Here is an 11,047-nt window from a genome sequence, read left to right as displayed (position 1 = left end):
TAAGCCAAATCTGGCTGGCTGCCTGTTTGGGTATAGCCAGTGAGTGACCAGTGATTTTCACATTTTAAATGGAAAAAAATCAACAGAAGAATATTTCAGGATGTGTGAAAATTACATGAAATTGACATTTCAGCGGCCTTCCTGAAAGTCCTACACACAGCCTTGTTCAATGGTATATTGTCTGTGGCTGTTTTTGTGCAAGGACAGCAGAATCCCGTAGTTGTGACAGAGGCTGAATGGCTTGAAAAATGTAAAGTATTTACTATCTGGCCTTTCACAGAGTAAGCCGGCCAACCCCTCATTTACTGCTTAGACCAGTAAAAGCCTTTTTCGTGGAGGACAATTGTATCAATGATGTGGCTTAGCCTCGCCGGCTCGTGGTGAGGGAGAGCAGGAGGACCTTGTGGACAGAGCAGCCACCGTGGATGTTACCAAGGGATTTCCCGCCGGCCAGGGCCTAGCCAGGGCAGGGGGTGGTGGCGCCGTCCCAGGTGCAGGCAATGGGCACAGGGGGAGTCCCTGGTTTTAGAGATCAGAACACTATCAAACCAACTACGTCGGTCTCCCCCTTATTCCCCTGAGCCGGCATGTGTGCATAAATACAGGGGGACCCAATCCTTCTACCACCTTGACTGCAGGTGGCAGAAAGCTAACTTGAATGAGCTGGAGAGCTGGGACCATTCACTGTCGTTGTTCTGCAGGACATGGGGTTGGCTGGGCTTTGGGACACTTGGCTTTCCTGGATCTGCCTCACCTGGCACATAGGCCTTGGTGCTCAGACCAGTTTTGCTACAAGAAGCCGTGCCTAGCAGGCTGCTATCAGCCAGGTGCAGCCCTGAGGCAGGGCCCATGGAAGGAAGGAACTCCCATGTCCAGGTTAAGAGTTGGAGAATGGCCAGGAAGCATCTGATTGGTAGGGAGAGTGGAGACAAGGATGGGCAGAAAGAGCTTGGAAAGGGGCGCCTGGGTGGCTCAGTGGGTTAAACATCTGCTTTCGCCTCAGGGCGTGATCCCAGGGTCCTGGGATCAAGCAGGGAGCCTGCTTCTCCCTCTGCCTGCCGCTCCCCCTGCTTGTGCTCTCTGTGTCTGTCAAACGAATGAATAAAATTTAAAAAAAAGTTTGGAAAGGCAATACATCTTTGACCCAAGAAAGGAAAATGTTCAGATAGCCTTTGAGTTCTTTTTAAGCCTAGACCTCCTTGTATATTTCCCACCTGTTTCCCCCATAGCCTCTCAATATGCTTGTTTTTTGCCCTTGATCAGTTCCAAACCTCTCTTTTACAGACCCTCCCCCAGCCAGCCCCTCCCTTCAATGTAATCCTCATCCCCCACCTCACATGCCTTCAGCAGGTGCAGGTGATGATGATGATGAAGCACGAGATGTTGAGAGCCTGTTGCTGTTCCATACGCATTTATGAACTGGAGAGACAAGTACTGCCCTCCCTCTTTCGGACTGAAATTCCACCAGCCTAAGAACCCCAGGATTAACCCTGGCGTCTGGCTAAGCAGGTTTCTTTACCCACCGCACCAGGAACCCCGAGGCAGCTCACCTGACAAAGGTAAAGAGCGAGCTTTCATCGGATTTTGTGGAAAGTGGAGTTTGGGTGAAGGCTGAAAGAAGCAGTGTTTCCACGGGCTTGGGGGCAAAGCAGGGCCATGTGGGAAGGGATCAACATCAGGTCAGGCCTGCAAAGGGGACCGGCTTCTGTTCTCTTGGGAACCGCAAAGCTATTCTGGAGCTCTGCACCTGGGTTGCAAATCCAGGCTCTTCTCTGGCAAAGTTGGTTTAAATTCTCCAGGCGGGAGCAGGAAGTTTCATTCCTAATGATGGAATGTCAAACAGCAAAGTTGTTGCTGATCTATGATTTTGGAGTTCAAAGTTCTTTTTCAGTAAAACATTCATTAATCGGGGCCCTTGGGTGGCTCAGTCTGTTAGGTGTCTGCCTTACAGTCAGGTCATGATCCCGGGGTCCTGGGATCTGCCCCTTGTCCCGCTCCCCACTCATCGGAAAGCCTGCTGCTTCCCCTCCCTCTGCCTGCCGCTTCCCCTGCTTGTGCTCTCTCTCTGTCAGGTAAATAAATAAAACCTTTAAAAAAAAAAAAAACATTTATTACTCAAAGGGATCGTTATGATACTTTACAGGTGCAGCCATGTGTCCTTGAGAAATAATCTTCCTTGTGAACTTTAGGAACAGTTGAAAACCACCAGCTGGCTTTCCCTATGTCTGTCATTGGGGCCTGATGAATAGCCCAGCTGATCTTGGGCTACTAGCTCTCAGTCTAGGGGCAGGACAGGTATTTGGGCATTAAGTGCTCCATTGGCTCCAGTAGGGAGCAGGGGGAATGGGCTGGAGGAGACAAAGAGGCCAGGAAGGAGGCTGTTCTTGCAGTCTGGCCTGGAGAGGGGCCTCCTGGGGACTTGGAGAGAAAGGGGGTGGATGCAGGAGCTATCTTGGAAGTAAAACAGAACCCGGAGGAAGAGGGAGGAGGCGTGGGAGGTGCTGACATGCACTAAGGAAGGAAGTAAAGAGCGGTTTTGGAGGGAAGAGGCTGAGTTTCGGCTGGGCTGAATTTCGGGTGCAGCCTTGTGGAGATGCCTGATAAGCAAACATATGGGGTCAAAGTGCAGGCTTGGGGCTTAGCACAGCAGACAGGTGGAATAGAAGTCATGAGGAAGGCTGTTAGGGAGGGATGCGCAGCCTGGGGAGAGCAGCGGGAGGACCTCCAGCAAAGCAGAAGCCAGTGGAGCCTGGGTGAAAACTACCTGGGAGAGAGGAAGAGAGAAGCCAGGGACTAGTGACTCGGATGCCCAGAAAGGAGGGCTTTAATAATGAGGAGGATGCGCACTGTGAAAGTGCCTGCTGGACTTAGGGACAAGCTGCCGGGGCCAGGTTTCAGGGGTTTGAGGAATGAAGGGAAGGGAAGTGGGAATGAAGGGGGTGGGGGCCAGGGAGAGTCTTTATCAAGGCTGGAACAGACGTTTTTTTCTTCTCTGTTTTCTTTTAGAGAGAGAGAGAGAGTGGGCTGGGGGACAGCAGCAGAGGGAGAGAGCGAAGTGGACTCCCCACTGAGCGCGGGGCTTGACCCCACGACCCCGAGATCACAACCTGAGCTGAAACTCAAGAGTGGGACGCTTAACCGACTGAGCCACCCAGGCGCCCCGTGGGCACGTTTAAATGCTGCTGGGAAGGAGGAGATGAGAATGCAGGCAGAGGACCTGGTTACCCGGAGGAGGTAAGGGGGCGGGGGGGGGGGGGGGAGGGGGGGCGCAAGCTCCGGCTCAGGAGGCTGCACTCTGTTTAGGTGGGAGGGGCCCCTGGCCAAAACCAGAGGTGGCAGGGCGAGGGGTGTCACAGGAGAGCTGCCTGGGTCCGGATCCGCAGGAGCGTCCCGCAGCGGGTTACCCGCCTCTTCCCTCACTGTCTCCACTGGGCCCACTACCCTCTGTCCCAGCCGTTCCCACGGCCCAGCTGCTTCTCTCGACCCCAGCCCAGACTCCCCCCCTGTCCCCAGCTGCTACTCTCTTTCCTAGTCCGCCTTCCAGCTCCTCCCCAGCCGCACCCGCGGGAACCCCACCCCGCCCAGGCGCTCCTTCCGGCCTGCGGGCCCCGCCCCGCCCCATGAGGTGCATGGCCATTGGCTGGGTTCCTTCTAGGGCTCGGCCCCCTCAGCTTCCACGTCTGCTATTGGGGTAGATAGCTGCCCGTCAGCGCCCTCGCCTGGCAACGGGGGCGGGCTGCTTCAAGGGAAAATCCATGCCGGCGACCCGACTGGCCCATTCCGGTGGGTGCTGGGGCGGTGGGCTGCGGTGAGCTGAGCGGGGGCGCTGGCCCAGTGGCCGGGAGGGAGCAGCCGATCCCGGGGAGGCGGGGGGGAATCGGGGGCGATGGCACCAGACACGGGAGAGAACGGTGCCTGGAGTGGGCCTTGGCCCTGCCCCCCTGGCTGCCCGCTCCTCTTGGCCCCAGGGTGGGAGAGGTGGGGGGCCCTCGGGACAGCTGCGCGGGAGGGAGGGAGGGTCTCCCCGTGTGGTCAGTCGGAGCGCAAAATCATCCCGCATCTTCTGCCTTTCGCGTGGTCAAGATCAGAGGGTCCCCAGAGTTGCTGCCCGTTTGGGGGAGGGGCAGTGAGAGAGGCGGCATAGACGCGGGAAGACCTGGGGAGCATCTGTGGGAGGAGGCATCAGGGGGTTTATACTGGACTGTGGGTGGGGTTGGGGGTTGCTGTACTGATCACATTTTACTAGTTTTGTCCCAGGAGAGTGGAGCTGGTGGCTAAACCTAGCACAGAGGGGAGAAAAACAAAACCACTCCCAGGCTAACACCCGGGCAGATGAGTCAGCGGGGCTCCCTGGAGGAAGGGAAGCCAGCCTAGGGGAGAACAGGACCGGTCCAGCACCTTTCGACCAGCAGGGAGTCTGCCCCCGCCCCAGCTGACCCTTTGCAGAAAGGCTCCTGATGCTGGGATGTAAACGGCTTGAAGTCCGGATGTCCAGATACGGTGGTTGAACTCTCAGCAGAAAGGGGGCACTGAGGGCCAGGTGACTGCGGTCAGGACAGTGGCCCCTTGGATGTTGGCAGGCCAGAGGGGGAGAGCACCCCGAGGACAGGAGCCAGGTGGGGAGGCTCTGAGGACTGACAGGTATCCTAGGACGCCAGCCGGAAGCGCAGCTCCGTTCTGCAGGAAAACTGTTGGCTCTCCCCCAGCACTGAGGGCATTGCTTGCTTCCAAGCTGGGCTGCTTCCCTTGTTCCTGCGCAGGGATTCAAACTTGCCTTGCTTGGGCCCATCTGTCTCCATCTCTGGACCCCAGAAAGCAGAATTAAACGCCCTGCGTTAACCTGATTTAATCGCTTCTACCTCATTATGGGGCTGGTGGTACTTTCCTCATTATACTAAAGTTGGAAAAGGCTTGGTAACTTGCCCATAGTCCTCAAACCAACTAGTGTCAGAACTTGACCTCAGGGCTGCCCGTCTTTGCTTCCACCGTGAGGGCAGAGCCCAGAGGGCAGAGCCCAGGGCCTCTGTGCCGAGAGGCAAGCATTAAGGATCATCTGGGCGTTTCAGTGCCCGCCCTTCAGCTCTGCCCCACTGCTCGGCATCTTGGAAAACCAGTTTGTCACCTTAAGCCCTACTAACATTTGGGGCCGGGTAATCTGTGGGGGCTGTCCTGTGTGGTGTAGGATAGTTAGCACCCCTGCTTTCTACCCACTAAATGCTCTTATCACAACCAAGCCTCACTGCCGGATGTGCCCTGCGGAACAGAACGACCCCCAGAGGAGAACCCCTGATGCAAGGAGTCTTAAAGTAACATGGAGGTGCTTCCTCCTGAAAGAGAACTTGATATACGTAAACTTCCAGAAGGCTCAGGCCAGCGTAGGGTTGTTTTGTGCACAACTTGCCAGGAAAACGGGCTGTCCTACTTAGGGAGGCACACCTGGGGTGGTCCCAGGAGAAAACCATTGACAGGGACTGAAAGTTAGTTCAGGAAGTTGTATTTGGGGAGACATAGGGGCGCATCACAGGCCTTCATTTCTTCCCTAGAGTTGATTGGAGAGACTTTGGGCAGGACCACCGTGACTGAGGCTGGGACGGACGAAGTGGGGGGTGGGGACGCCTGCTGCAGTTGCTGTTCCTTCATCCTGCCCCTGCCCCTGCCCTGGGAGCTGTTGGCCATTGCGCCCCCTCCCGAGCGCTCCGGGGACGCCAGGAACACTGGTACGGAGCCCGGGGCCCTTCTCTGAAGCTGCTGTCCTCCCTGCCCTCCTGACTCCAGGCCCGTAGCTCCTGCCTGAGGCTTCTCTCCCCCTTCCCCTCCTGGATTGCTAGCATGCCTGTTCCCGAGCCTTCCCTGGTGTCTCCTCCTGGCGCTGCCCTGTGCCCACCCCACTCTGATGGTCTGCACCTCCCCTGTCTGTGTGGGCGGCTTGCCCGTCCCTGCTCCTTCCCCGCAGCAATCAGGGCCCCCAGGAGGGCTGGCCAGGCTGCTCTGTTTTCAGCCAACACTGGAGGAACCTGTTCTGGCGGGTCAGCGGAGGAGGTTGGGGTGGGCTGGGCAGGGGCAGACCAGGGGGTCTTGCTCTGTAGCCTCTGGTTCCCCTCCCCACACCAGGCCTCAGTGATCATGGTTTGCACCCGGCCCCTTTGCGCGCACAGTCCCCACTGCCCAGGTGAGGCACCTGTGGGTGCCTGAAGACCCAGCCGGAATGTGTCCTTCGGGACATTTTTGACTCTGGACTCCTGTGTTCTGACCTGGATCCCCACTGACCCGGCTGCGCTTGTCTGTCTCTCCCCGGTGAACGGAACGTTCCTGCAGGCCGGCGCCTGCCTGAGGCTCTTCTGCTCTGTGACGGGGCCTGGCCCTGGGGGACACGGAGTCACTGATGCAAGGAGTAGATGCAGGAGGGCCCGCATGCTGGAGGAGGCGTGATCTGTGGCCCCTTAGTGGCACAGCCCCCACGTGCACTGTTTCCTCCCCTGGGACATGGAAACTAAGAGTGGTCTTTTAGCTCCAGGTGTCCCCCTTAAAGAGACTGGCATCCCGCTGGTAGAGCGATTCCCTGACTTTGAGCAGGGCGGGCTCAGGATTTGGGGGATCGGGAGGCAAGGCGGGGTCAGATGGCATCAGTGGTAAAGCGAGCCGGAGGTGGCTCGGCTGGACCTCCCGTCCTCGCCGCTGGCTCTCCCTGGTGGCTTTTGCGCTAGCACATGGAATCGCATGTGTGGAGTCCCTGCTGTGGTTTGGGCCTGGTGGGGGCATGGGCTGCAGGAATGAGGGCATCCTGGAGCCCATCCCTGGGTGGGGGACGGGTCGTGGTGGTTGAGCGAGTGGCGCTAATCCAAGGGGCCTCTGAGTGCAGTAGGGGTTGGGAGCGGGTCCCGGTGGGGGAGCACCTGGGCTCTTTCAGCACCCGGGGCCGGGCCGGCCTGGAATTTGTATATGGGAGCCCAGCAGGCAGGTGGAGAAGGGGCTGGTTCACCTGACCGGCTGGCCCGGGATGCCATGGCGCCGGGCCTGCGTGCCCCAGGTGGCTCAGGTGCTAGGCCGGTGGTTGGAGGACAGAGTCTCTTGGGACTTACAGGTTTGAGCAGGCAAGTCAGGCATGAACCTGGAGAGGGGGGGGGGGGGGGGGGGAAGGGGGGGGGGGGGGGGTCCTGTGCCCCATTTCAGTTGAGGCGACTGTCCATTCTAGGAAGGTCAGGAACACCAAGCAGGCTTGGAACCCGAAGGCTATGTAGGGTGGTGGTGTGCAGAGGTGGACGGTGAGGGCCCTCTGAGCCAGAGAGGGGACTAGACTCTGATGTCCCGAGTGGACCACATGCCTCCGTTAGAGTCCAGCTCTGACGTGATGCTGTGCTGATCTCTCAAATCTTCCCCCTCCCAGGTGCTGGCGAGACCTTCATCCCTTCTAGCGTTTCGGTAAGTCTCGGGCCTTCGCTCACAAACCTTAAGGTTTTCTGGGAGTGAAAAAGTTGATATCTTTGGCAGGAAGCCCCCATCTGAGTGAAATAGAATCACTAGGGTTGCATTTTTATATATTTACCATTTTCGGGACTTCAGCAGAATAACAAAACGAGGGGCCCAGGGAGAGTTGGGTGACAATGATCCGGTGTTTTCTTGGCGGTTGGTTGGGCCGTGCCCCTGGAGGGGACCAAGCACCAGCTGACACAGTCCCCACTGTGTCAGAGACAGGGAGAGCCTCACGCAGGCTGGCCCTTGAGCCCAGGGCTGTAGGTTTTTCTTCTTGGCTGTCATGCTGCTGAGAACCTTGAGGAGTGGAAGCATCTAGATCAGGTGGCCTGTGAGTGAGAGCCCCAGGCTGGCCTGTGTGAGCTCTCCTCTCCAGCTGCCTGTGCACGTGGGCCGAGGTCCCTGTCCGAGTCCTGGCCGGCGTCGTCCTCTGCAGGGCCGATGGGTCCCCTGCCAGGATGGCTGGGTGGTAGCATCACGCAAGATACGGAGAGATTGGCGCCCTTGTGCTTTGCTGCTGGGAATGGAAAACGGAACACCGTTTGGTGGCTCCTCGCAAATGAAACATTGGATTACCGTACGACCCGGGGCCTCTCGGTTCCCAGGTCTGTACCCCACAATCTGAAAACAGGGACGCAAACAAGTCTGTGTGCCCTCTGTTCGTGGCAGCACTATTCACGATACCCGGTAGGTAGAGATGGCCCAACTGTCCAACAACAGATGAACGGGTAAACCCAACGTGGTTGGGCCATGGATGGGCCTCGAAAACCATATGCTGATGGGAAGAGACCAGACCCACAAGGCCACAGGTCGTGTCGTTCCATGTATGTGGACTGTCTGGAAGGGGGACACCCACAGACACTGCACATGAGTGGCCCCAGGGGCTGGGGGATGGGGTGGGGAGTGACTGCTATGGACGCGAGGTGTCCTTTGGGGGCGACGAAAACATTTCGGAGCTGGGTAGAGGTGGTGGTTGCACCACACTGTGAATGCACTAAATGCTGCAGAATTGTTGATTTTAAAGTGGTTAGTTTCACGTTAAGTGAATCTCCCCTCAGTAAGAAGGAAGAAAAATTGGAACTGTACCCCGTTTCCTTTTGGGGGATTGATCAGCCAGATCTTGGGGGCCTGGGCTGGCCTGCCCTCCCCTTCCCGGCTCCCCGCCTTGACGTGGCGGGAGGCTGTTCACTCCTGGGCTGGGGGAGAAGGTGTTTTTCTCTCCAGCAGTTTCACCGACGCCGGCTTCCAGGTGAAGTCTAAGGATGGAAGGAATAAGCCACTGCACTTGGCCTCTTAAGATATTTTTTTTCCTCTCTGTGCTTTTCTGTTTGACTCCCAGATCTGACAGCACTCAACCCCTTTCTGTAATGGGGTCTGTGACAATGAACAAGGCCCCTGGGCCTTGGGGTGCCTGTCTCTGGCTGTCCCTTGAAGGTCACGGGCACCTTCTCAGCCCTTTGCTTGGACTAACTCACCCAGTGGTCACCCCGACCTCTGTCGGAGGGTGTGCTGATTGCCATTTCACACAGGAGGACGTGGAGGCACGGAAGCTTCTGGAACCCGCCCCAGCCCTTGTAGCTGCTGGGGGCGGAGCCAGGATCACAGGGCAGAGCTGGCCCAGTCCCACGCTTGCTTCCTAGGTGGTATTTTCAAGGTGTCGATTTTACTCAAATACGTGTGATCAGCCAGCCTTACAGACTTGTTTCAAGTTAGGTTTTGAAAATAAGAGTATTTCGATGAAGATACTGATTTTTCTACCTTTTAGGTACATTAGTGTACCTAAATTGTGTTTTCAGATAAAGAAATCCAGACTGCTTGGCGAGCACGCATGTGCCTGCAGAGACCCCAGGCCTCGGGGGCCGGTTTTCTCGCCAGATTTGCATTCACTCCCTGATGTAGCTCTGATGAGTTTTAGCCACTTTTTTGCAGCTAACTCAATATTGAGTAATTGACCATGTATCCTAACCAACATTTATTCTCTGTGAGCTCTCTAACTTGATCTCTAATGTGGTGTCTTCTGCAGAGAATTGTGCCAGATACGAGGAGAGATGGGGAACAGCAGAAGCCAGTCGGGGCAGAAGTTTTGCTCACGGTTTCTTCCTGAGGAGCAGGCGGAGATCGATAGACTCTTTGATGCTCTGTCGTCGGAGACGCACAGCCCCAGTACCTCGCCCCGATCCTTCTCTCTGAAGGCGCTAAAGGCAAGAGCCACACGTGGCTTTTAGTGGGTGGGCTTGAGCAGGTGCTGCGCGCTGGGGCCCTCGGGCCTGAAGCAGCTCTCTGTCGTGGTCCGACGCAACACTGCCAAGTGCATTCTCTGGAAAAGGCAGGTGGTCTGCATCTTCTGTGTTGCAGGATGCAGGGTCTGTCTCAGCTGCTCTGCTCCATCTCTGTAGTGCCATGTTTTGGGGGACACTTCTACCTTGAGATCGACCAAAGGGGCCAGCCCTGTGTCCCGTCTCTTAAAACTTTGTCCCCTGATTTCCCTCTGAGACCGGGTGACCGGCTGCTTTAGCGGGGTTCGTGGGTCCAGTAACCACGGTTTCAAGTGTACTTTGCCTTCAGATGTATTTGTGAATGTTTGATGTCCTAGGATTTTTCTGGCACTCCTAACAAAATAATGAAGTTTCACATTTAAGTTTTACCTGCCAAGGGGTTAAAATTGCCTGTTTCCCCCATCTTTTCACCCTGTTCCATGGGGCTTTTTTTTTTTTTTTTTTTTAAGATTTTTATTTATTTATCTGAGACAGAGCGCACAAGCAGGGACGAGGGTCAGAGGCGGAGAGAGAAGCAGACTCTCCGCTGAGCAGGGAGCCTGATGCAGGGCTTGATCCCAGGACCTGAGCCAAAGGCAGACACTTAACTGACTGAGCCATCTAGGTGCCCCTCCATGGGATTTTTTTTAACAGCATGTTTGAGTGCCCAGACTGAGCAAGACAGTGGCAAAGAGACTCCACCAGCCCATCTTCCTGGGTGATGGGGAAGGGCTGTATCAGGGGAAGGCAATCTAGTAGCCGCCTCCTCTAGAATGTGCCGAGTGGGAGCTGGTGGGGGCCTTGGGGATCCCCCAACATGCTCACTTCAAAGATGAGGGAGGTTATCGGGGTCATAGCCACGTGGGTGTGTGCATGTGCGCGTGTACATGTGGGTGTATATGGATCTCCACTAGACCCAGGCACCCACGAAGCTGAAGCAGGCAGGACCAGCCAGACCAATGAAAGGCTTGAGGGCAGGGTGGGTAACAGTGTTCATGTGTGTGTATCACCGTACGGAGGGTGAAAAGTTGGTCAGAAAACCCTGGTGACTGAAGAAAGTTTCTTCGGGAGTAGCAGCAGAGGTTGCTTTTTCAGGATAACCTGGAAAACACTGACAAATAGGAATGAGCTTGGGAACCTGCCTTACGAGAGCCTCTGAATATCCGTGCTGTCCCAGACTCCAGACACAGCGAGCCGTTGGAAAGAACCCGGTTTTCAGACCCTGCTCGGAGGAAGCTCATGATTCAGTTTGTGATTTGCTGTTTCTGTCCATCTTTTTGTAATCCCTGGAGCAAATCACAGTGCATGTTGGAGTAAAAAAG

General features: G+C 56.3%; 1 protein-coding gene across 6 annotated transcripts in view; it reads left to right on the top strand.

The window, feature by feature from the left end:
* Positions 1-1,314: 1,314 nt before the first annotated feature.
* MEAK7 (MTOR associated protein, eak-7 homolog) overlaps positions 1,315-11,047 on the top strand; it is a 24,082-nt gene continuing 14,349 nt past the window's right edge. Inside the window, exons 1-4 of one of the 6 annotated variants that reach the window (XM_025860490.2) lie at positions 1,315-1,559; positions 3,009-3,234; positions 7,385-7,419; positions 9,494-9,671. In XM_025860490.2, coding sequence (XP_025716275.1) covers positions 9,519-9,671 — 153 coding nt within the window. In that variant the 5' untranslated portion in view covers positions 1,315-1,559; positions 3,009-3,234; positions 7,385-7,419; positions 9,494-9,518. Of the gene's footprint in view, positions 1,560-3,008; positions 3,235-3,718; positions 3,809-5,543; positions 5,718-7,384; positions 7,420-9,493; positions 9,672-11,047 lie in introns of those variants that run through there. The other 5 variants (XM_073882344.1, XM_025860491.2, XM_025860492.2 and 2 more) reach the window with 5 other exon arrangements.

Source organism: Callorhinus ursinus, unplaced genomic scaffold (genome assembly GCF_003265705.2).
Source record: "Callorhinus ursinus isolate GAN/ISIS: 27379988/994484 unplaced genomic scaffold, GSC_fseal_2.0 scaffold46, whole genome shotgun sequence".
Lineage (NCBI taxonomy): Eukaryota > Metazoa > Chordata > Mammalia > Carnivora > Otariidae > Callorhinus > Callorhinus ursinus.
This window is presented reverse-complemented; position numbering and strand designations above follow the sequence as displayed.